Genomic DNA, 27,424 nt, shown 5'->3' with positions numbered 1-27,424 from the left:
CAAAGGTATGCATATATCAAACAATGCCCTTACGTATATAAGCTTTTACATATTTAAAATGCAGACACACACACACACACGTGTAAGTACAAATGCAAATATAGCTATCTGATACTTAACCAGAATACATTTACTTATTTTTCATGGCAGCACAAGATTTTTTTTGTCTGCTAACCCCTCAGTCACTAATTCACATTCTTTTAAAGGGAAAAAAATATGCTTCTGTGCTCTAGTTTTAAAATGCAAAGGTATGATGTTATTTGTCACCATGCCCAAAAAAGTCCTTACTCGGTAACTTTGCCAGAAGAGGGAGAGAGAGAGAAGGCAAATGCTCCCCCAGCTGTTTCCTGTCTACAGTGTCTGTGTAATGTAGATAAATGTGAGGATTTTCTCTAAATCCCTCTTCTGTTTGCTAAATCTCACTGTCACTGCTAAAATCAGAGCAGATAGAGCCTGCGCAATGGAATAAAGTCCTCAATATTGAAATGTGACATTGCTCTCAACATCTCACATCTCTCTGGATTTCTTTTTTCTCATCATTACTGCTAACAAATTCATTTCCAGACTTTGCACTTTTAAGAAGCAATGGAAAAAATCAACAGTCTTTCAACACAATTAGTTAAGTGCTGCTTGTGTGATTTCTTGAAGGTAAATCTTTATTACTATTTCAAATAATTTTTTAGTTTTATTTTACTGTGTGTTGTCTGCTTCTGGTTTGAAGAGTATTGTGCACTTTTCAATAACATTATTTTAGAACTGAGAATTATTTATAAATTGCTGAACATGCAATTTTATGTGATCTGGAAAATGGCTGTATGTAATAGTTGCAATTACATAGAGAACTGTAAGGGTAAACTATTGCAGATACATGTCGATTTTCACTTGTATTCAGAGAACTTTGCAATATTTCAGTTATGTCATTATTAAGAGGTCCAATTACATCATTGTCTATATTGTTAATTAATGCTGCTGAAAACAAGAACTTTTTGCTATTTTCTGCAGGTGCAGGGTTTTATAGGAAAAAAGGTATTATTCACATGTTAAGTTTCTGCAGTTTTATTATACACAATGATAGATAAAATGTTCATGCTTTTACAGGGAAACTTTCAAGGGATGTTGTCACTGCAGCAATTTTCTGGCAGGACTGTAGCATTTACTTGCTTTTTGCTTTCATAAATAAAAAGTAAATGTGAAGTTCAGTTTGTTTTCTACATTAGAAACCAGCTGCGACTCTTGCTGACCTTGCATATTTGTATAGCTTAAGCAATTGTACATAAAGAAAATGGAAATTCCCCTACATGTTCATCTCCAAGTTTTCCCTTCTAGGGAGGGCTGTTTCAGGAAAGTTTGCATGTGAAGTTTCACGTTATGAGCCTGTAATTTCTATACATTAATATAAGCTGTCTTTAAGTGAATTGGGCTTCAGTAGGTGTACTGACCTCTGTTTCTGTCAATTGGCCGTATTTCAACTTTCCATTATCAGCAAATTTATACCCTTCAAGAACTTTTTTCTTTAATATTTTGCAAGGACACTTATGCAGCTGACAGTATTCTCCTGGTTTAATTGTTTAGGGCCTAATTTTTTTTTTTTTTTTTTAGAGTGTCTTATACTTAAAACACAGCTCATTGCTTAACGTGATTCAAAACACCAGGTCTGTAATTGCTATGGATGAAACCATTCTCTTAATGTATAAGTGGGAATCCCATCCAATATACTTGAAAGATGATTTTTTTAAAGTATTGAGCAAGACACTAAGAGACATAAAAGTAATGTGCTAGCTCCTCAGCCGGTACATCCTGCCAAGTTTCCTTGGAATCAATGGAACATATTGATTTAGATTAGGAAGTAGCCCAGATACTTTAATGAAAGTTAGCAGTATTTAAATCTTGATCCATTCTAAAGAATATCTATGTTCTATTTGTATAATAATTACTAGTGAATACTGTTATTACATACTAATTACATCTACTATGGTTTGGTTAACAGGTCCAACCTCTATATAACAAAATGTAATTTTGAATATAACTCTTGATTTTTTATCTATAACATATACTATCCACAAAAATGTTACCCCTTCAAGATATTTATAGTTATTGTGGACATTCTTCTTAAAATTACCAAGGATGTGAAGAATTCTTATGCACAACTTGTGCCAGCTGATTGTTAGCCAAACAGGACTTATATAGGACAATTAAGAATTAAAAGAGATGTAGAGTATTCATATATGACATTCCTCTGTGGTGCCACTCTTCTGAACTATTAAAAGAGGAATGCAGCAAAAGCTGGGTATTTTACTGAAAAAAAGAGGAAATTCCAGCTGTGAAAATATGGTCAGTCATTCTATGCAACTGAAAGAAGTGCTTAACCAGGCTCATCCTGAACCTGTATTCAATTTCCAAATGTAATTAGATGCTTCTATAAACCCCACCCACATGCCAAAGCATTTTCTTTTAAACTCTCAACTTTCTAGTCAAATCTGGGACATTGCAAGCACCCTGCCTGTTTGTAAAGAACCTGAAGCAATATTGGATTACAACTTTGTATTTTCTTAAGAATATTCCCCTCAGACATAAATGGGAAATTTGATTTTATCACAAACATATTGAATTGACCAATGTTATGCTTAATTAAAATGATGAAGTAAAGTTACAGTTTTAAACTGCGTTCTGGATTTAGTTTTGATGAAACAGCACTCAATTTAAGAAATAATTGATTGAACCCTAGAAACATGTGAGTCTCTTTTCTCCAGAGTTTTTACTTGCTTGAAAGTTCTTGACTGTTGTTAAATTTGGAGATAAAGTTAGAAATTCTCTGTGGTTTATACTGTGCAGCCTTCTTGGCTTCCACTAAAGGAAAAATGGTAGATAATCTGTTTTGTTGTAGTTCGGTGCTGATATTTATCTGAAAATGCAAGCCAGCTGAAAAGTCTCGAAAAATACAAAATTGTTAAATGTCTAAGATTTATGTTTATTTCTGGCCCAAATGTTATACAAGAACAAAGTGTTAAATACACAGTGTTCTTGTATTTGTAATGTCTTCCAGCCTTCTGAGGCGTGTGCTGAACAGCTTTCTGTTTTACCTCCTCAGCACTGGGAAACATCTTAAAGTGCAGGTGCATCACATTTATCTTAAAAATTTAAAAATATGGCAAGGGTAAAAAGACATTGATGCCGTTAAGATATGGAATCATTACAGGAAATAATGCCTTGAGTTATTGTCATTCATTTATAATCTGATCTTTCTCCATCTGTCCTTGAAGTCATGTCCATGCATTAAATCTTGTTGGTCTGTGCATGGTAAAGTTGGCTAAAGATTCTTGTGAATGGGAAAATAATTATTCTTTCTTTTTATGCTATATCATGGGATTTAGATTTATTCATTATTGTCACAGTGGAAATATCAGGAAAAAAAGGGAGATAAATTCTGACTTATTTATAGATTTGTCTCTTATTCATCTTTGATTTAAGTTGGAATAGGGGACTCATCCAGAAAAGTGCTAAGATCCTTTGCCAAGAAAATAAGAATTCTTAAAAATTATTAACTAGAGAAGGCTCAATACCCCACTGGATCAGATCCCATATGAGCAGACAATAGATAATTTCATTGGTTTTTCAAAAGTTCAGTGAAAAAAAAAAATTATTAAATGGTCCCTTAAACCCTGAAAGAAACTTTAGGGATGATTAATCATTTTACTCCAATTACTTCACACTGGTTTGCTAATACAAAGCACTTTTAAGCCAAGGTTAACTGCATGTGCAAGAAAGATATGTAACTTCTTACCCGACTGTACTACTAATGTTAACCTTGACAGAGAATAAAATTTACATCTTTCAAAACTAGCATTTTTGGCGAGTGATCTAAATCAGTTCAGAACATGCATTAAGCACATTCTTCACTGTCCTGCTACTAAATATAAATAGCTTTTCCTAGTCTTTAAAAAAAAGACCATGTCAAAAGGTCTTTGACATGTTGGATATGACCTTTGGTGGATATAAATTAATATAAAAGGGAGTGCGTAAATGGAATGGTGCAAATTTACACCCATTGAGAACTGGCCTTTCTTCAGTCAAAAGTCTAAAAGAAAGACAGTTTGTAAACAAATGTAAATGAGGAAAGAATTATCACCTCTGTGTATACCTCATACCCAAACCTAGGAGGATATGATGAAGGTCAGAGAAAGTATAGCTGCTTCCACCAAGTGAAAATACAAACACTCCCACTGGTGATTCTCTTAATTTCCTGAATGCTTCCAAATGTTAACTTGCTAGTAACAGAGGACTGTAAGAATTGTGGAATGTGGTCCCCTACTATGGAAGGTCCCACATCAACTCTTCTGTAGCTTTGGCAGAGTCTACCTTGAAACTTTTGCTTTTTCTTGATATTTCCCTTTTTAAGGTGGCTGAAGAACCATGGAGAACTAGTTACGAACCCTTTTCCTACTGGTCCAAATTTCCTTTCATCCTGTTTACAGCCATTTATTCTTGTGCCAGTGCTTGCTCTTTAGTTTAAATAGCTTTTCTCTGTCACATGCCACCTCCATCTCCCAGTACATTGGCAAGCAACCGTCATATTCTCTCTTAGCCTATCTGGTCTCAGACAAAATAATTCAATGTTGTCTAGTCTTCCTTACTCTTATTATTCTGGGCTTCCCTTCGCCTGTCTATTGTACTCTTCCATCCCCTCCTTTTGCAGGAGCAACCATAAATCACAGTTACTACAAGATTCTCTAACTATGTGTGAATGTGAACCAAGAATATTCACCGTAGGAAATAATCTGTTTACAAACTACATGGACTAGAGTATGTGGCTGGTTGCAAAATTATAGTGAGGCATTTCCCGATACTGTGTTTATTGTCTAACAAATTACAGTACATATGCATTCTCAACTCACAAGGGTGCAGCAGGCATTCTCTTTAGGCCTCTGTTGGGAAATTCTGACACTGTTTTTGATTCCTTGGCAGGTGAAGATGCACACTGTGTCCTACATCCATTTCTTCTACCTTGGCCTGTGTTTGCTTACCTTAACCAGTTCTGCTGCTGCTGGCCCAGAAACACTCTGTGGTGCTGAGCTAGTTGATGCTCTTCAGTTTGTGTGTGGAGACAGGGGGTTCTACTTCAGTAAGTCAACCCTTTCTTTCATTCAACTGCTAACTTTACCATGTAACACACTGGAGTTTGCAACTGCTCTACAAGCTTAGACATGATCAAACCAAGCTCCAAGTATGACTAGTATCCTCTGTCTTGGAGATGCCAAAATCTTCAGTGACCAGTTAAGTCCAGGTGAAGGGAAATTCATGCATGCTGAGATAATAAAAATTAACACCAGCACAGTCAACAGATAAAACGAAGTCTACAACGGTGTGGATATATTAGTACTCAAATTACTTTTCAGATCAAGACCTACACTTTGAAACCGAACAGCACAATATTTTCCTTTGCTATATTCTAGATTGTGCAAAGCTGGAGTAGTTAGATAAGTAACTCTTTTATGTTAGTATCTTGCAAGTGCTGTCAAGATTGAGAAATACACAGCTTTTAAATAACAGAAATCTATTTCTAATTTTCAGCTATTCGCTACTCAAATAACATAAAGTTAATGAAACTTTTAGCTAGGAATATATTAATTCTGAATTCATTCCTTAATATGTTTATTCAAACCATGAAAAAAATTGTGCTTTTAGAGCCTCTGAAACTAGTGTTTACTTCTAATTATATTATGTGCTTGTATGAAGTTCTTGTCTGAAGTTACCTCTCCTTCTGGGCCTCAGTTACTGTTCTAAACAAGAATATAATGAAGAAAAGGAAATATGGGGTGATTAGGCTACAAAGACAAGAAATTGACTGAAGGTTTTTTGTTTGAGGGTTTTTTTTTTGGGGGGTGGTTTGTTTGTTTGGTTTGTTGGGGGCTTGTTTGTTTGTTTCTATATTCTTTCTGAGGCCTAGCTATTTTTATTTTTTTTTTTAATAATCCTGATTTTATCCTAATGCTTCCTGCCTTCTATAAGCTATCGTGTTTTGTTTTTCTGATCTTACCCACCCCATTCTTATAATTTCTATTCATAGAAATTGCTTTTGATATTTTTTCTCCTTGCTTGAAATAAAGATATAAATCCAAGTCTGCACCTTGTAATTTACAGAAAATACTGATTTCCGTCAACATACAAGCTGCAAGACATTCACTGTCTTCTTGCACTTTCCTTATAAAGTTTACCTTTGAAACTGCAGCCTACTTTTCATATATGCAAAAATAATTCACTAAAGAACCCTTCTTTTCTGTATTTAACAATTTAGCTATCATTCATGAGCATCTAGTTTAGGTTGTGTTTAACTTAACATTCTGGTGCTAAACATAAGATTAAAAATAGTGAAATCTCTTATGAAGGAATTTATTTTTTTCTACCAACTCTTTATGTGTTCGTTTAAACACCCAAATCCCTTACATTTATCAGTAGTTGAGTTACACTTAAGGGACTGTTTGAGAGTCATACAAACACTTTCTCTGCATGGCTGGAAGAAATGTAAAGGAAGACTTCATCTGCCCCACCTGTTTTCTGTACAAGAAAATTATGAGACAGTATTCTCCATCCTTAGAACAGCATAACAATTGATTTTTATGTGCAATGTATCCAAAGGCATTTTCCCAGTCATGCCTCTCCTGGCAAAATGTTTGCTGCTTGTTCAGAGAACTATCACACTTGCTACAAGAGTGGTTTTTACTGCCAAGCAATCAGACTTACTGTTATGTGTACTCTTTGTGTTCCTCAAGGTAAGAGGACATTTGAAATGCTAATAATCAGCAATAACTCTCTTTTCAATCTACCTCAGTTATTCTAAGGTTGCATGATCTGTTTCAAATTTCTGTATTCCCTAAACCAAATCACCCTTACTTTAAAATACCAGGATGGGTTTCTGAAGTTTTAAAGATCTTTACCCTTGAAATTTTGAGTTTTACCTGCTGTCAGCAAAGAATTTCTCTCTAGTTTCCCTTGTTATTTTCTTACATTCAAAGTTTCCGTGGAAATAATGCAACTATTGACACGATAAAGGTCTGCCTTGTTTTGTATGGAAGACTGTGGAAGGTTTTACTAATGAATGACCACCCTGTTTTGGGAAAGTCTTGTGCTGTTGATCGATTGACTGTAATCAGCAGATTACAACTGAAACATTCAACAGCAATTTTACAAAGTTGATATGTGGCCTTTGGATGCTAAGAAATGCGTCCTCTACATGACTAGTTCTGATTCATGAGGCAGCAATTTAATCTTCTTAGCCTTCTCCCTCTTATTTGATAGTGTTAAATCTAAAATACAGAACTGTAGAAAAGTCCAGTAACATTGGTAAAACAACTTGAGATCCTCATACTACAGAATGTAGCATAGTATTGGAAGTTAAAAATGTTCCTCCATTTCTCAGGACTTTAAGAATCCCACATCATAATTTGCAGATGGAAAAAAACACTGAAATTTTTTCTTTCATTGTGAAGAGGACGTCAGTTTAAATTGTATCTTAAGCTTTGTATCCTCATAGTCTGGTTCCTTTATACAAAGTGTAATGAATAGAAATGCTTGCCTTTAACTCGCACAGGAAATAGCTGTGAGGGAAGGTTTTTCTTCCATCATTCTGTATTTCACTAGAGACTACAAATATAAAGAATACCTTTTGGCTGAGGTGGAACTCCTGGTTCAGATTCAAGGTCAAAGCTTCTGACTATTCCTTGGGAGTTGTGGGTGGAAATGAATATACAAATAACTGAGTTTGTTACTTTCTGTTGAAACTCTGTACTCCACAACCACAATGCTATATCTATGGCTAGGACTGGAAGACAAAAAATTTCCTTTATATAGTCTACTCTGCCTAAGTTCCTAGGTATAAAAGGATATTCTTTACAGCTTCTGAAGAGATGTCCCAGCTGCTTACCACACAGAAATAAAAGCATAGACTTCAAGGGAAGTCAAATGTGGTTTCTACCACTCGCTTTCTTCATGAGGTAGATGGCAGGTCAGCATTTCTCCAAGTATTTTAGAGGATACCATTGTACATCAAAATCGAGCATCTGCTTTTTCCTTTAGTCACATGTAACCCCAGCCAACACTGACTACTTGTTGGACAGCTTTTTCTCCCACATGATCACCAGTGAAGTGCAGGGTGTTGCCATCCTTTTATCCAGTAAACACCTCTCTAGCAGAATTTGTGCCACTCAAGTTCCTCTGTGTTAGCTTCTGTTAGGAGAAGCACAGAGAGTCTGGCCAGGACGCACAAGTGGCTACACAACTCTTCTCAATTAATGCTTCTCTGGTCTCAAAACCTCTGGATTCAATAGTCATGAGCAAAGTGAGATGTCTGCTATGTCATTTCAATGCTAGAAAGCTCTGCCATGCCACGGCTATTACAAAACAATGCTGAGGGCAGAGAATGTTAGAAAACTGAAAGTACAAGTTACAAGAAAACTTACAGAAGCAATAGCCCAGGAGGGAGGAAATTTTCCTTGAAATAGTCTTGCCTTATCACAGGAATTTTCGTTTGTAGATTACTCAAAAAAACAACAAAAATATATTAAAAAAAACAAACCAAAAACCAAAAAACCAAAAACAAACAAATAAAAAAAAACCAACAAAGACAACACACACACACACAAAAAAAAAAACCACCAGATTTTTTTTTTTTCTTCACTGCAAGTTGAATTTGATGGACAATCATTCATTCTATGCTCATGTTGTTTCCTAAGGACTATTACTACATGAAAAAAGGAAAACAAATTACAGATTTTTAGTACATTTTTTTTCCACTAAGACAGTCAGAACTGTGTGTTGTCCTTGGGGAATATCCCCAGCTGTGTGCAACATAAGGCTATTGGTTTATAATCATCAGAAAATTAGGAAGAAGACAGTGAACATTAATTTTCGGTATTCAGAGCTGTCATCAAATCTCATTGCTTTGTAGAACTAAGGTAATATATGGAGGAATTTCATGCCTTGCAAAGCAGGAAATAAGCAGCATAGTGCTAGGCAATTACTACTTGCTTCTTCCATTTCCCCTTTAGTTTAATAGCTTCTTGTTTACTTCAGGAAGTCTGCTTTTAAGATGTTATTAAAGTTTCTAGGCCTGTCAAACCTATCATCATAATTTACAAGAGATGGCATGGCACTCAGTTCTTTTAACTACTCCATACCTGTAGGAGCTATGAGTCATTAGCTCTCTGTGTCCCTGACTGAAAGGATTGTTAACATTACAAGCCCAGGAGAGCAAGCTGAAAAACTGCCATGGACACCACACTGCCTGTGGTGTCAGTGACAATCTTACAAATCTCTGGAAGAGATGATGGTCATCTTGGCTATGTTCACACAGTAAGATCTGACAGTGTTTTAAGTTCCTTGGTCTGGCTACATGCCCCATTCATGTCCCAAATCCTGTATCCATTGAAGGTTTGAGTGTATTCCTTTACCCCCAGTTTTTTACCTCTACAGGAAAGCTAGCCTAGAAATGAGTTAAAATGTGCTTTAGCCAAGTCTGCTGGGTTAGTGCTCAGGGAACCAGAACTATTATTAACCAGGCACAGTTATTGATATACCTCTCTAAGAAAAGGACAGCTCTGGCTTCTGGAATGGTATCACTGTATAGACAAATAAATGATAGCCAAGTTTGGTGTGTGGGTCTTTTGCCCCTGGTGGTAATCATTGAGAAGTTCTTAAATAAACCAGTCTTTCAAGAATTTTGTTGGTTTTTACCTCATTAAGAAAGGCTAGAGAATTTTTCATAAAGGCTAACCTTGTTTAGTGAGGTTTAATCTTCTTAAGTTACCTCTTTTAATAACAGAGAGAGATATTCTGCCTTCTTTTACTATGGATCACACAGAGTCTGGGAGGATTTAGCCTCTAAAACACACTAATATTAGACTCTGCAAACAGGTCTCCTCTACAGCTAGTTCTCAGGTCACCAAGGATTTAATAATTTTTCAACCTTTTCATTAGAGGGGACTGTAGTAGTAATGATAATTTTAATGAGGTGATTGGGAAACAAACCATTGATCAAAATTTCCAGCAAGAAACATCTCTGCAAAAAATGTCTACTATGAAAAACAAATAAGTACAGTTTCTCCAGAAGTTTAATTTAAATGTGTTCCCTATTAGCTGTTAGATGTTTAGAGATGCAAATGCTCTTAATGATGTTTGCCTTTATCTATGCACTAGACCAAGTTTCAAATTTGGTCTCAAATAGCAGAAAGCTGTTATTTGACATTTGATTCCCTAACTGCTATATGTGTATTTAATACATTGTTTAGTCTCATGTTGGATAAAGTCACTCAAAGAAGCACTTGGCAAGATCAGGATTAATTCTTGGCATAGCTGCCCCTCTTACTTTTCCACTGAATTTTAAATACCAAGAAAAACCCTGACTTCAATTCTGGCATAGGCTTTATGCAACTGGCCAAAACCTTTGCATGTGGACCTCTTCATTTGTTCTGGTATTAATAATGCATTTGATCAACAGCAGCAAGAGTTGTAAAGCAAATTACTCAGCTTAGGAGAACCCACAGCCTCTTAATTAAAAACTTTTACCTTAACTACTTAAGCATCTAGGGCAATCTATACAGAGTGCTCATTCAAAGAAGGAAGTTCATACAGCCATTTCTCTAGAGCTTATTCAGCACTTTAGCTGTTATGCATGTTTCAAACCCTCTCACATCACTGAAAATCAGAGACTTAAAGCCATTTCCATTTCAGAACTCTGCTAAAAAAACATAGGAGAGATCTGAACTTGTTTATTAAACCACACCCAAATGTCAATATTTCCCTATGATACAATCTTATTTGTTAAAAAATATGACAATGGATGAAAAAGGTAATGAACAGTTAAGTAATTCCTCAGTCTAGAAATCAAGACAAAAGAAATAACACAAATGTATACTTATTGAAGAATTTATGCTAAATTTATCTCTGGTAATAGCCACAGGAACTTCCATGTCAGAAAGAAGAAAAAGCCATTTCTTCATACTTTCTTTGTGGTACATTTAATGCAAAATCACTACACAAGATATGCCCAAGTACTGGGTCTAATGGTTCAGTAATGACAGGCATATTTCATGTTTGCATCAGTGAATGAGGTTGTGAGAACAAGAATTTTAACAAACCCATAGGCTTTGGAGGGGCATACTGTATACTGATGAGATAGTCACTTCAAATTATAGAAAATTTTGTAATGTCACTGTAAATAAAAGTTTAAAAAATTGAATCCTGTTAAATACTAAATGCCCATTTCAACCAAAAGGCTGTACCTTTGGCACTGGTTAACACATAACTTTTAGTATAATAGGATAAATTGCTTTTCTTATTTTATCAAAGCAAGAAAAATCAAAGTTCTTTTCAGACTTCTTTAAGTATTAGACAAATTACACAGGTGAGCTTCTCTTGTCAGTTTTGTCGGAGAAACTTCTAGGTTAAATTCCTGATTGCCTCTCCAATGCCAATTCCTGGTAAATTGGTTTGGAATACAAGTCTGAAATACTTGCTGTATTTTCTGTTTGAATCCCATGTGCAATCAAGTTTAATGTTTTCAGTGTTCTTATTCTTACAAGAAAGAGTGGAAGCTGTTTGTTTATCTAATGTTAAACTGTTTGTTAGTGAAAACTAGAATAGTTTCCTTTTATCAAAGAAATAATTTAGGGCTCATTTTTATTTTTTTTTTCCCCTAAGTCTACAGCATATTCATATAATTCCCATCTCGCTTTTGAAATTCAACTGTGATTGCAGTTTTCCCATCTACATAATATAACTGTTCTAGAATAAGAGAATGCCTTCAGAGATCAAACCCTTCTGCTTCACTATGTGCTCATAACAGAGTGGAAGAAGGAAAAGAGTGTCCTGTTAAAACACTTCCATTAGGAAATTATGGCTTATGCCCAAACCTGAAATTATATGATTATTTTTGATACAGAACTATTTGTTTATAGTGTTTTTGTCTTTGTGTGTTGGGCAGAAAATTACACAAGGCTGAGTATGCAGAAAAAAGAAGGGGTTGGCTCAGACCAGCTCAGTGATCAAAACTGGTTTCTTTTTGAAAATAAATATTCTAGCAATACTTATTAAGTACTTTTATCTCCAAACAAGAAAGCACTTAGGTAACACCCCCAGCTCCTATAAACAGCAACTTCTAAGGAAAGTAAACACTACTGAAAATTGTTCTGACTTCAAAAGAATATTAATTAACAGCCGTATCCTGCTAAGGCAACGGATAAAAGCTTAAATTATGCACACACACTCTGCATTTCACAAGTTCTAAAGAATATTTGTAAATGTATTGCTTATGCAAAGCCAGAAAAAGTGTAAGTGTGGTGAAGAAAATCGTAGAGAAGATGTTATGATTGAGGATTTGAAAAGATGAGTACATTCCTAATTAGTACAACACAGCCATCAAAACTATGTATAACAAATCCAATTTACAATAGAAGGATTTGTTGAATTTATAGAGTGAGGAGGTGGCTGGTCTCTTCTCCCAATTAACAAGTGATAAGACAAGAGGTAACAGCCTCCAGCTGTGCCGGGGAGGTTTAGACTGGATATTAGGAAAAATTTCTTCACTGAGGGGCTGATCAGACATTGGAACAGGCTGCCCAGGGAAGTGGTGGAATCACTGTCCCTGGAAGTATTCAAAACCATGCAGATGAGGCCCTTAGTAACATGGTTTAGTGGTGAACTTGGCAGTGCTGGGGTAAGAGTCGGGCTTGATGATCTTAAAGGTCTTTTCCAAACTAGTTGATTTCGTGATTCTGTAATTTCTTTTCTTTTTTTTTTTTTTCAGACTTACATTAACCATACTGAAGGTTTCTTTTAGCTCAGCCCCACCAAAATGACTGGATAAGAGCTTCTGCTATTATACTGAAATTTTTACAACTTCTTTTTGCAAGTCTTAATTGGTTACTTTAGGTTACATGAAAGCTAGTAAGGACATCTATTTTAGGTTAACACAACAGGTTTAAACTGAATACGTTTCATACCTTGAAACTTCTGTAGACAAGTAAGATGTAATAATTTGTTTCTACATCCCCCGAATTCCTGAATTACTAGTCAACAGGTCTTCCATGAAAAAACTTAGTTTTTCCTACGTATTTCAAGTTTTATGTTTCTTTCCATTAAAGTTTCCAGCCTTTCACAGACATATTTAGTTTGGCAGGAAGAATCTGGTGACTCATAGACTGAAGAGATTTGAGAGCAAGCTACTGAAAATGTATCTAATTTCTTCTTGTGTAATTTGGGAGCAAGCTACTGATAGTATGTCTAATTTTCCTAGTTTAATCAGATGTATTATTGGCAAATACATGTCCTGAATAAAATCCATGTTTATTCCTGAAATATATAGCTAAGATTAAATGCAAAACCACCATATATATTTGCTTTTAGAACACTTTTGTTTTTCTAATTGTTTCTGGCATTTTACTCTAAAGCAGTGGGCACTGAATGAAAACAGAGGCATTACTGTAATAATTTGCATTATAACCCTACTTATATTTTGGAATTCAGTAATATCAAAGTATTCCTTACTGATGTTTTTTGGTTTTTTTTCAAGGGAGGATAGAGGTATAGAGGTGTGGAAAGAATATGTGATGCTATTATCCCTTCGTAAGTCGTATAGAGAAGGATGATGTATTAAAAAGCTCTCATTTATGTTTTATATTGTTAACTGTAAGGCTCCTTTCACCTCTTTTCAGACAAAAGACCTTTAAATTCAGTGCTTTCTAGACAGACAGTCTGTGACAAACATAATTTTCATTTATACACATACAGACCAAACCTGAATGATAAAGACTAAACAGAGCTTGATCTAATATACACAAGGAGATTCTGGTTCAGAGTAATTCCATTTACTTTGGTGCACTTCAATGAGGTATCTGAGTTAGGAGCCTGCTCAAGCTTACTACAGTCAGTGAGAGGAGTAAGAAACTTTCAGAGCTCTCGTTAAGTACTAAATATCTAGTAGGATATTCTTCTCCACTAAACTAAGCAAGGGAGCTAGGGTAATTGCACCCGTAAGTTAGTTAAGTCAGTTGAGTAAAGGACACTTCATTAAGAACCTAAATTTTGGTGGGAGGAGTCTATTCAAAACCATACAGTGAACTTCAATGTGGAGATAAGCATGCACTCCTACAGACTACATTTCAGATCAAAGCAAATCCAAGCTTCTTTTAGCTCCCATTGTATAACACAGTTAACCAAAGACACAGAGCATGCCTTACGTAATAAAACCAATAAGAGTTTCTCCTTTGGCCTTTACGAACTCCCAGACCTTAGTCTGACCAAGTGTGAATCCTGTTGGAGAAAGCACTCAGTAAAAGCAGGAAGAAATGCTTATCTATCTTTTCTTTTTTGATATAATAGATAGAATATACTCTTACATGCCGTAATAAGTAACACTCCTTCGTGTTTTATTCCTGCCTAATTAGATAAGGTACACTTATCCACGCACAAATAATGAAGCATTTTTTCATACTGCTGTTTACATGGATTCATTTTTAGTCCTATGAATATATGTGGTCCAGCAGGGTTTTTTAAGAAATTGAGACAATAATAATGTTTAAAACCTAGAGTGATCTCTAAATATCATAGATCATTAAAGAAACATTTTCTCTGTTAGAGTACAGCACATGAAGCATCATCATGGAGAAAGAACACAGGATGATGCTGAAGTACAGTTTAGAGACTCATCGATATAACTGGCATACAGTTTTGAGATGATACTCAGGCAATTTGAAGATTTAGAAAATAGCTAATGATCTAATGAGCTCATCTATAAAAGCAGTAATATGACAGAAGTAAGACAAAACCCACCGGAAGCTGTTATCCATTCAACAAGTTGAATCAAGAGAACAAAGTCCATCCTTCATCCAAGGCAATATAAAAGCAGTACAGAACCACTTCGAAGATAACCACATTCCACAGTCTTCTCTAAAGTGACCCCTTTGCAGGGAACAGCAGTTGTAGTAGTTAAAATTTCCAAACCAGCTATGGAGGGTAGGAACTGTACCTTTGATTGTTCAGAACTTGACAAACCTTTTTCAGTAACTATTGTTTTGAAGCAGAGTGCAGCACTAAAAACCAGGAAGGATTATTTTTATTTTATATGAAAAAACATGTATTCAATTTAGTTTATTTCAGGCTACTCTTAAAATTGTGCATTGTACCATTCTCAGTTGCTCTGGCTTGAGGGAAATAGGGTAGAAATGAAGGCAATGTTGCCACAACATTCTCTCAATTCATGGTTATGTGCTGACTTCTGCATTTAAAAGTCATGAAGGGTGATCCTGTGTGAGGTACATGATTGATTTTCATGCACTTATAGAGTTCCACCTCTATTTCAGGAGTTAGATACAGTGAATTAAATATACTATCCCAAGACAGATGCAATAATTTAAAGAAGTGGAATAGTCAAGATAATATGGCCATTCAAAAATAATAGGAAGTTATTTGTTGTAGAATTTGACACTTAGATTTCTTTCTGCAAACAATGGCATGAAATTCTACAACTGTATCTCTAATAGTGTTAAATCAACTACCATAATTTTTGCTACATAGTCATCTTACATTAGTTTTTGAAAACAGTAGGATTTGGTGCAATAAAAGACAATTATTTCCTGTTATCACAAAGATGAAGACTAACAAAATGAACAGAATTCATAAGTGGTGATATTCTTATTGTCCGCTGCTCTTTTCAAACAGAAGTTTATACTCTGATATGACACAGATGAAGCTCAGATCTGTGAAAAAAGAGCAAATTTTTTTTAATAAATCAGGCTTGAATCCACCATCAAGAATCAAATAACCTACAACAGATTTTGAATAAAAACCAATTATCTTTCTTTGAATTATGAAATATGGGGGAGTGCCCTTGCTGGTTTGTTTTGGGTTTTTTTAGGGTGTCATATAATAAAAAAGTGTTTATCTACACTTTGATATGGCAGAGAAAAGAGACATTCTCAAGGAAAAGCTGATATGGAGTATATGTAGTATAAAAAGAAGGAGAAAAGATGATACCAATGAAGGCGAAATTAGTGACATTAATAATCCAGGCTAGCCCTGTCCAGAAGTTTCTTCACTTCATAATCTACAATCAAGAGTCGAGGGTTACTCACTCACAGTTATCTGTTAACTTCAACTGGCTTAGGCTCAGTGCACTGAGGATAGTGTGAGTTAATTTGAGGAATTCTCTATGCTTACTAAAGAAAACATTGATCATCGATTTTCCTAGGTCTTTTGGCCGTAAGTATCATTGCACCACAAATATTTTCCCTTGACTGGATTCCCACTGGTTTCTAACTAGTCATCTGTTTTTCCTAAGAACTACCAGCTGAACTTCTGATATTTTTCCTTCTGTATTATAAATACAGAAAATAGAAGCTCTTTTGAGCAATCAATAGATACTGCTTATGTCTGATTTGAAAAGGGTACATGCACATCAAAAAACTTTTCATTTTGAACATTCATTCAAACCAGCCTGAAAGGTTTGTAGTGTAATTTTAAAGTTTATCTATCTACCATTCATGGTATAAACTATTAAAAATTATCAATTCTTCATACTTAAGTGTTTGCTGAAGTGTCTAAATTGTTCTTGATTGTGTGGCAGGTAGATGGCTACATCTAAAAGACTGAACACTAAAAGTTTGGAAGTGTTAATCTATTATCAAAATTTAGAACGAGTGTCATGAAAAGTCAGCGAGACCTTGGAGGCTTGTAAAGGCATATGAGGCAGATTTTCAACAATTTTTAGGCACTGAAGAGGCAGATGGACACTCGAGAGATTTTTCAAAAGCTGTCATGTATCTAATTACCACTGAAATCAATGAGAGGTGGTCCTAGGCAGAGGCCTGTCCAAGTCTGTGTTTTTAGTTGCTTCAGTATCTTTGGAAATATGAGTCAGGGTCCTTAGCTACTTGTCTAAATTTTGCTTATGGACCTTATTGACTGCTTGTGAAAAAGCTATCACTATTAAAAGCTCTTTAAAATAAGAATTGGCATAATGACTTGGCTTCCTCTCTGACGTTAAACACACTAATACGCTTAGTATGAAATCTTCTTATTTCTAGCATAAATATGTGAGGCATCAGATGAAAGCTAATAATTTCCCAAGTGAGCTAAAAATAATGAAGGCTGAATTTGAATAAATATTCTAGGAGGCATCCTGAAACAAGCAGTGGTTAGTAAGTACTGTGAGTGTTCCCCTGTTACTAACGTGAATTGCAAGATGCCAGTGTCTAAACGTGGACCCCAAAGAATACAAAATAAAGATTGAACATGAGAAAAATTTAAACCATTGCAGGAAGTTGGAGACAATGAATATATTATTGTTTTCTTTGTCTTCTAACCAGAAAAATATAATTAAAAATTCCACAAACTTCTTTAGGGTGTCTTATTTTGGAGTTTCCTGTACTTGTGACTTAGACCTACTCCCCACTACAATGAGGCCATTTGGCAGCATCTGAATTTACTGCAAAAATTCCAAATACATTGTAATATAAAACGTAAGAATATCTGCAGGTTTTATTAAAAAGTATTGGTTTGTATAACAACAAATACTGTAGGAATCTATGAATTATAGGCATTTTAAAAACATGTACTGCAAGTCAAATGAAAGAGCTTAATGAACGAACTAGTGACTTAAGCTGTGGTCTTAAGAATCCCTTAAAATCAGGAATATTAACCTTAATTTTGGTCACAGGCTAATCAGTTTTATGTCATGATACTGTCCATCAGTAAACGACTATAGTCTTTAACAAGAAAATTGTATCCATGGTTATGCAGGATGCGTACTACTTCTGAGAAGGAAAAAAGCATTCAAATATTTATTTTGTCTTCACTATGTAATAGATGGTCTCACACCCTATTGATTTCTAAGATCCAAACACTGCAGACAATTAGAATTAATATTTTATTCGTAAACTCCTCCAGAGTGCTCGTCATACAAGTATTTGATAACAACACTAAAACAAGTACATTATACCCTACAGTTTTGCAAGAATTCGCCTGTTTCTCTGAGCATTGTAAGGTTTTATTGCCTTAGTAATTGCATATCCAACTGGAGATGGCAAGGATTTTTTTGCACAGTAATTTTAGCATTTCTGCTAGTACTTTTTATGTTCAACACAGAATACAAATGGCAATTAATTTAACCTAGAGATACAGTGAAGTAGTACCTTCTTTTTACACAAGGGAAACTGAAGCAAAAAGGCAAATGCAGATTTTAAAACATGGAGCTGCAAGCGTGCCGCTTCCTCAAAAGCAGCTTCAGCATAAACCCTATCCTACCTGAGCTAAAAAGCACTTTTGCCAAGAGCACTGGAAACAAAAGCAGTGTAATCTTCCTCTTTTTGTTTAAATCTAAACACCTTTACAAATAATCATTAGCCTGTTTCTGTTTCCATTGTAGTGACAGAAATTACCTCATCCTTGTGAGCTGCAGAAATTCCAGAGCAGGTGCTGTGCAGGCCAGCAGCAAAGCACTGACCAGGAATTGGTTTTGTTGCCAAGTGGCTGGTGATAAATAAAATTCAGTGCAAAATCATTTAGAATTTGAAGTGATTGAAATGTCTTGATCAAGAGACCTAATTTTAGATTAAAAAGTTGAAAACAATTAAGAAAGAACATAAAACATTTCCTTTTCAGCTAATGAAAGAGCTCATGAAAGGTGGTACAGAAAAAACCTATATCTGTTCACAACTTCATGAAGTATTGTGGTTGTGTAGATACCTCTCAGAGATCCATGCTAAACCTGCAGATGGAATACGTAAATTCCTATCTTCTGTAACAACAACATAAATTAGGCTTATCAATTCATGGGTAGTCAGTTGAAACTACCAACTAGACAAGAATTCGTTCAAGTAATTTATGATGTGAGTGTTAGCAGAGACCACCCGTGCATTTCCTAACAGTCACTATAAAAACATAATGCTTTTCACATACTAAGCTTTGTTGGCAATGGACAATAATCTACTAAATAAAAAACCACTTCATATTTCATTTTGGTTTTTTTCCTGCTTTCCCCACTTTGCATCACTATACCGTATGCAACACTTGGAAAATTGTTCTGAATGACCTAAACAGGTAAATACTGATTTTGTTGATCGAGTCCATCCTAACTGTCCTTCATTTGACTTTTTTCAGACAAAGGAACTGATAGGCTATCATTGCCGTATTGCCAGTATACATTGATAATATTTTGGTAAAGTTTTCATTTTGCTGTTTCCCTATAGTCTCAGGAGACAGAGAGATGTCCTGGAAAACTAAGACCTAATTACCTAACTTGTATCAGCAGCAGATTGTTTTCTTGCTGAAACAACTACAATCAGAGAAAGCTTATGGCTGAAGCAGGCAGTTGAAATCTGAAAATTCCCATTGTTTCTTGAGTCAGTACAGGAAATCCACTTTTTTCTTGAATCACCTTACTCTTCAGTTTCCCAGTTATATCCTTATGCATGTTGAGAAAGCAGAGTCATAATGCTGGATTCTTATAAAGTACTACTATATGAATTCCTTTTTAGACACATTTGAACTATAGTGATTTTGCTGATAGACTGCTTGATTTCAGTGCAGCTAGTGAGAAAGCAAAGCGAATCCATGACCCTAAGTTCAACTGAGGATTGCTGAGGAATAAAACAAGGGTTATGGGAAAGGGCCAGTGCTTCCACGACATAAAAGTAAAGGTATATTGAATACTTCAAAAGATATAAAATTCTTAGAACTGCTGGACATGCTTCTGTGTGTGAACTTTCCTGTCCAAGTGGCATTGCTAAATACCATGGCACCAATCAGAGGGCTGACATCATGTTGTTGTGTAACTCATAACCATAGCAATGTCACTTTTAAAAATGCATTATATGTGCATTCAGCAGCTTAAAATCTCAACTGTGTCAGATGTTAAATAAGGTAGAATTCAGGACATTTATTTTGAAATATGATCCCTTTATGTTGTGGGGTTTTGGGTTTTTTTTTTATATAAGGGGAGAAGAAAATCTGTAACTTGTTAAGGTAGTGTTAACACTAGAAGCTTGGATTCAGACAAGAGACACAATAAAAACAAGTTTCATCATCAACGTAACTCATAGTGATATAGTCTGTTAAGACAGATAGTCTTGATCATCTTAACAATGACAATAAACTAGAGCTTCTACATTACAAATGGGCCATGATGCACCTAAACTTATGCAGTCAATAAATAAAAGCATTGTACTTCCAAATTGGTGAGTAAATGGTCTATCTATCGGCCCAAGTTAACTTAGTATCCGTTAGGCCTGGCAACTATAAGCAATGGAGAACAGCATGTAACAGAAACTGGGAATGTAATCCTGCTCTCCTTTTCTTTAAATATAAGCACCCTTCCAAATAATCATTAGCCTCTTTCTGCTCTCACTGGAGAGACAGAAATTGCCTCACTCCTGAGAGCTGCAGAAATTCCAGAGCAGCTGCTGTGCAGGGCAGCAGCAAAGCACTGACCAGGAACACTTTTTGTTGCTAAGTGTCTGGTGATAAACAAAATTCAGTATTGCCAGGTACTGCTAAAGGGAATGAAACGCACTCTTCACCTCAAGTGACATGCAGTAGGGAGTATCTGTTGTTATCTGTTAGCTGTCTTTTTAGAATATCAGTATATTGGAGCTGTAGACCAGAAGCACTATGTTGGACTGATTTTCCTTTTATGTGATCACAGTCATGAGCAGTGGTGTAATGCAGCATTTGCCCTCTCAATAACCTACTGAGGAGACCACTAACACATAAAAATGACACATAAAAATACGAAATTAAGGCTTACTATAACCCATAGGATGAGGTTTGAGGCTACACTTTCACAAGATAAGAGGTGATATATCCCATACAACACCATATTCTGGATGCACTGAATTACAGTTTCTTTGGCAAAGATAAAAGGACCTGAATTTCTCTGGTAATAAATAACAAGACCATCAGCCCATCTTTCAACACGTCACAATTGTAACTGCTACTTAAATTGCACAAGAATTCCAGACACAGATTACTTCCACTATCAAACCACCAGTAACTTGATTTCTCGATATGCTGCATAAGATGATCACAGTGCTAAACAATTTCTCATGTGTGCAGAAAATATATTTATAAATTTTGCACTCATAAAAAGAAATGGTGAATGTATTAGTGAAAAGCATTAGTCCATCAGTGCACAATTATGGCTAACATACTCCCTATCTATGCAATCGACAAATCCAGAAATAAGACTTCCTAATACAAGAAGCCTAATTGGTGTAAACTCTCTCTCACCTTTTTTATTTTAGAGGACAGACAAGTACTTCTATAGATAGGCAATGGATAAAGAATGAAGCAGCTGGGAGGGCTATGACTATTTCTAGCTTTGGGACTAACCAGCTTACATAACCTTGAACAAACCAATTTTATCTGTATTTGTCTTACTTTCACCATGTGTGAAAATGAGGCAATGATGTTTATTCGCTGCTTAAATGCTTTTGAAATCCCCTGATTCAGGTAACCTTTCAGGTCCACAGAAACATTACTTTTCAGAAGCTCATATTTAATTCATATATAACAACCACTAAAAGGGTTAAAGTTTTAAGGAAAATGCCACATCACAGTAAGGACAATAAATTATAGGTAACAGTCTATCTGACTTAGGAAGATGGTTCAGTAAATACAATAAAAATAGATCTGTTTATATAAGGGATAAAAACTGGCTACTACTTTCAAACTAGAAGTTAATGCATGCCATATTACTGCAGAGAATCCCTCAAACCATTTTTAAACAATACTATAACAGTTACATAAAACTTAATGGCAAGTTAAGTAGATCACCCCAGCAGGCCCTCTGCTTACTGCAAGTATATGGCACAGAGTTCATAGGTTACTTGAGACTCATTCTCCCAGCCAAACGAGTCAAACAACAACACTTCTAGGCACTGAAACACTTTTCCTTGGATTTCAGCAGAAGCAGATGTGGGGCTGACTACACACTGAACAAAAAGAATATTTTGAAAGGGAATGGCAGCAAAAACATAAGCTCAGCTTTCAGTTTATTTGTAATCATCCTTGCCTTTCACCTTGACACTAGCTTTCTAATATTACCTTCTTCATTTGAAGATTGGTGCAAAGCTTCAGCAAATTGGAAGCTCATTTCTTCAGATTCCTCTGCTAAACACTGCAGTGTTTCAATCTTCATCTTACTTTGGGGTGTAAGTTCTGAGTCATCATCATTTAATTTTCTCCAAGCCTCCAGCTCGTGTTTTCTGTTTTTCTTCCTGGATGTGTCATAACAACTGAATTGTACCATCCCAGTAAAATGGTGAAGCCCAGCAGACATCTGCCAGCAACAAAATACTGTGCTCTCACTCTAATTCCCCACACATTCCACTTTTCACACCACTTTCCTTGCATCCTCTCAATAAAGTGGTAACGCCTAGTAAGCAATTTCTTTTCATTCTCTGTAACATTCTGCCAATGCTAACACAGAGATGAGGCAATAAATCAAACGAGTCACCTCAGAGAAGAGTGCACTTGCCTTGCATGCTGTTTTCCTAACCCTGTTCCTATCAATATTCCCATGAGGTTAATTTCCTGAAGTCAGTGACTTCCCTGTAGGTAGGATATCTGTCAGTTCTGGGTCAATACTGTGTTAATGAACTGTGAACATATTATTTTTCAAAATTGCTAAGTAACTTTGATTTGGAAAAAAAAACACTGCGAAAAGTTTTGCTCTTTCAAATTTAATAGAAAATCTGTTCAAAAGTTTCCACTATTCTTAAGGCAGGAACAATAGAAAAAATAAAAAATCCCTTAGTCTGAGCTTTCAGATAACCATAATTAATTTAAAGGAGTCAATATTCTAGTATATTTCTTTTAAAGACAATATTATACATCAGAATTACATGCAGAAGAAAAGAACACGAGAATTAGCAGTAAGAGAATGGTGTTGCGAACAAGGTAGAAAAATTTCATCTGGAAAAGGGTAAAAATGATGAATCAGAAGAAAACATGATTTAAGGCAGAGGAGCCTTTAAAAGTTGCTAATAAAGTTCTGTATTTGGCAGCTACCTTACCTGAACTAGGACTTTGATTCCTTTGAGGGTGAATCATGTTTGAACCAGGTTTCAAGGACAGTTCTCCTCTCACAAACGCACTGCACATGCAACTTTGTCCAATTTTTTCTACCAGATCTGGGTTGGGCAGTGACTGCACTATGTACTAGCAATTGCATATCAGTGGATAGCTATGTAAGTATCGATCTTGCTGTCCTGGTTAGTGCAGACTCCGAAGCAAACTGTGAAGCATCTCTATAGAAATACCCACACCAGATCACCCAACCACAAAGTATCTGTGTCTCATTTACCTTCAATCTCAGTAGAGTCCAAGATAAAATGTAAAGTGGACATTCATCTCAATGTTCATATGGGGAAATGTCAGTATCAGACAGCAGGTTCAGTTATGGTAGCAGTAACAAATGATAGCAGCCATTCTAAAGAGAAGGGGAGTTGCCAGATGACAACTCCTTGAAATTATCATGAGGGGTGTATAAAAAGAAAAACACTTGTGACAGCCCAACTCTTCAGAGAACCAAACTGACAAATACTTATACTGGACTAATAGCTATACCTACCTTTACTGAGAAGTACCTCAGAACCTTGGAAATTTGCAATTTTAGGTGGATTTTCATATGCAGGACACAAGTGCATATATCTGAACCAAAGTAATTTCCTTTTTGCCTTCTCCCCAAATTCCACCTTCACATTATGGAAGCACAAGGGTTATTCAATAAAACAGCCATACGCTTCCCAGAAGAGGGGGTTATGTTTTAACAGGGGCAAACCATGTGGCTTCTAATCTTACTGTTGGAAATGACTCAGTGGTTTTAGCTGCACTTTTCTCTGCCCCATTTCTTTACAAGAAGAAAACAAAAAACCTCCAAAACATACCAAAGACTCACAATGTGCAAAACTTAAAACCCAGACAGTTAAGATTTGGTTAAGCTATAACATTGAGGCAGAGATTAGTATCAGAAAGTGTCAGGCAAACTATAGTTTAGGTGTTGTTATTTGCTCCAACTATTAGTGTCAATGGCAATATTATGGCACCAGACAATCGTAATTTATATGTTTGATTACCAAACATTGTGTTCTGCTGCTCAGTTGGTGATAATGTTACAGGATATTTAGTTTGCTTATGCAGAAGTATTTAATTTTCAAACAATTCGTGCAATAAGACAGGATGAATTTTTCTTTAAGGATTGGACTGCCCCTCAAAAATTCCAGCTTGAGCTATACCGGATGCCATATAGCCCATCCAGAAGAGCTAACTCTCAATCTTTCTTCTTCTACATCCAGTAAATACAACTTTCTGTAATTGCACCAGAGCACTAAGACAATAATGAATGAATGGTCCATGAAGAACTCAGGGGAGGTTTCAGCAATTTCTGTAAGGAAATGAGTCAAAATGAATCTGAGCAAGATACAGGACATGGAATAATGTGTGGTTTCTTCTGAATAAAAAGAAAGAATAAGTGTCCTATCACTGATATTTTATTCTGAAAATGTGAAAATCTAATGTGAAATAATAAAGAATGCCTGTTCTATTAGGAAAGAAATAAAAGTACTCAATAATTACTACCAGCTTCAACACTAAAATGTAAACAATATGTTTGAATTTGTGAAGACTGCATTTCTTAGCAATTTTACAGTGTATCATTTTGAAAAACCTTGTAAATACTTGCCAGATGTGATACAGTGGCACAGGAACATTACAGTAGGGAGCTTATTTATCCTTAGATTACCCCACTCTTTCGCTCACAAACCAGAGAAATGACTTCTGAATTTCCTGATGATCTTGCACGATAAACATTGAAAATTAGTAGAGCTAGAAATTACTGTATTAAAAGGAGTATTACATTGCTTAATTCTACTGCTAAGAACATAAACCTTTCTTAAGTCCTACTTATCAGTACAGTGACATCATCCTTGAGTAAGAGAAAGGATAATCTTCCTTGTTGCTGCATTATTGAAGAATCACAAGGAGTTCTAATAACTATACTTCTTATTATGCATATGAGTTTAATTACAACCAATACTAATCAGTCTTTTACATAGGATGGAACATGCTGTGGAATTTTAAAGCCACATATTGGGTTTTTATATATCAGGTATCTTTTCTCCCTACAATACAGCAAAATGTTCCAAGCATTTTTCATTGCTTTCTCTCTCCTCTTTGCCTTCACTCCACCAGCTGTCACTCCAGTGACATTTCCCAAGCATGAAGCTGACAAAGAGCAGGGTAGGGTTTAAGCACTTCAGCTGTGGAGGTCAGTAGCAATACTTAAAATATCAGCATAACTCAGTGTTTTGGGAAAAATTTCTGATATTGTTGCTTGAATGGACAACACTATTTACTACACAACCACACTGAATACAGTTCAATTATTTTAGAAATTTAAAAGGTACTAAAGTACAGCACACAACTATTTTGTCTCTAAATTTCCTGGTTTTCTACCATAACACTTTATTTAAACTAGAAATTAAGAAAGCCTACCCTGATTAATACTAAGAAATTTCTGTGTAGACAATTAAGAAAACTATTAAAAATGCAGAAAAGAGGCCAAAGGACAGAGTACAGGACAGATATCTGAGAAACGTTTTACTTCCTGATTTGCATATCTTCTCTACCTTTTTATTTTTCAAAACCCAGAACTGTATTTACAGGTCAAAATTATCTGAAATTCTGGTCTAAAAAAGGTCAAGAGGAATTATCACATGAGGGTGCCTATCTCCAGCAGTTAAGCTTTCTTCTCACTTTCTAGTTCTTGTCTGTTATTTGCGCCACTGTAGTCCAAGATCCAAATACTGACAGGAAAAACTACTGTAACATGAAGAGCTAGCATAAGCGTTTTCTTCAACCTGTGAAAATACTGATCCTGTTACTGAAATTAAATTAACTTAGGCACTCCAACAGCAGAAAGACAAACTGAAGTGATTTTCAACAGCCTCTAAAAATCTTACCTAGTGACCACAATTTTAGGAAGCCTTCAAGGTAAGGTTTCCAGTTTGCCACCTGGCTTAAAGCATTTGTCATTCTCATGTGTATCCGTAAACTGAAGGGGGAGTGAATCTTAACTTCTCTTTGTTCAGAAACAGTTCCATAGTATTTCTGTTCTTCCCACATTATGTGGTAAGAAGGAAGGAAAATTATCAAAGGTGAGGTGACAGTATCACAATGTGCAGAAGTAATTTCTGTGAAGCAAAGACATAGCAAGCCTGTTACTTCCTGTAGCGCAGGCACACCCTTACACTGCAGCAAGTTTCCACTGCTCTGACTTGTAGGTGCTGCCACACTGCTAACCAAGTGTGAAGGAGCCCTCTAGTGTAAAAAAGAAACTGAACCTACCACCCACATTTTACACACAAATAATGCAGCAGAACAATGACTACAATGCCACTGTCAGTCTTCAGGCATTCTGGCAACACACACTGGCCAGAAGATGCAACAATTATAAAACCTGTATCTCAACGCTGAAGGAAAAGAAGTATAAATATTTACAGCAATTCTTAATGGATGTTACAGATAATGTGATTTCAGGGTTAATATGTGAACAGCCATAAAACCAGTCTTAATTGAAAAAGGAATCCAAAAACTTGAGAATTATGCAGAAATGAACTGCAATCCCTGTCAGATAAATATTTTCTTTACATTTTTTTTCAGTAGATCTCGACATGAAGAACAATTTATAAAAAGCCTTAAAAGGACAGAAAGCCTTTTTGTAAACCTTACATACTAGGATAAATTTAATGTGTTATGTACTGATCACTCAAATCTCCCAGAGGCATAACCAGTCTGCTCTATAATAGAAATAATATTCAGGAAATTCTAGTGCTCAGATCTATTTGCTAGTAATATGGCTTCATTACAACACCTCCACCTCAGCTGTCTCATGTGACAGAGAAAAAAAATCTATGTATTTCACTACAGCATGTAATTCATGTAATATTCAAATAATACGTACAGTTGAAGACACAAAACGCCATTGGAGAGGCAGCATATGCCTCCAGGGTATCTGTAGTATTCTATGAAGACACTGCGTAGTAGTTGTTGGCAAAAGGTCATATTCATGCTAGCAGAGAGAAGCAGACATGTAAAGAGTCAAAGATAGATGCAGCCCCCCCCAGGTCCATAATATGCAGCTGCTTCCTGCATAAAAACTTTTAGTTTATGCTTTGTATCACTAAGATTAAAAAAAATAGCAAGGATGATGGTTATATTGGTTGTATTTTAATGTCACTAATCCTAAATGAGATATATGTTAAATTTATCCAGTCTAAAAGCAATATTGTTCTAAAGTTGTATAGCGAAAACCATATGCAATCGTTTATGTTTGTGTTTTTATTCTTTAGAGTGATCACAGTTGATTGCATAGCAGTTT

General features: G+C 35.6%; 1 protein-coding gene across 1 annotated transcript in view; it reads left to right on the top strand.

The window, feature by feature from the left end:
• The first annotated feature begins 339 nt into the window (after nt 1–339).
• IGF1 (insulin like growth factor 1) overlaps nt 340–27,424 on the top strand; it is a 49,732-nt gene continuing 22,647 nt past the window's right edge. The window contains exons 1-2 of the mRNA XM_030480499.1: nt 340–648; nt 4,963–5,119. Of these exons, the coding sequence (XP_030336359.1) occupies nt 586–648; nt 4,963–5,119 (220 nt within the window). The 5' untranslated portion in view covers nt 340–585. The remainder of the gene's footprint in view (nt 649–4,962; nt 5,120–27,424) is intronic.

The sequence above is a fragment of the Strigops habroptila genome, chromosome 3, assembly GCF_004027225.2.
Source record: "Strigops habroptila isolate Jane chromosome 3, bStrHab1.2.pri, whole genome shotgun sequence".
NCBI classification, from domain to species: Eukaryota; Metazoa; Chordata; class Aves; order Psittaciformes; family Psittacidae; genus Strigops; species Strigops habroptila.
The sequence above is the reverse complement of the archived record's forward strand: the minus strand, read 5'-3'. Positions and strand labels throughout refer to the sequence as shown.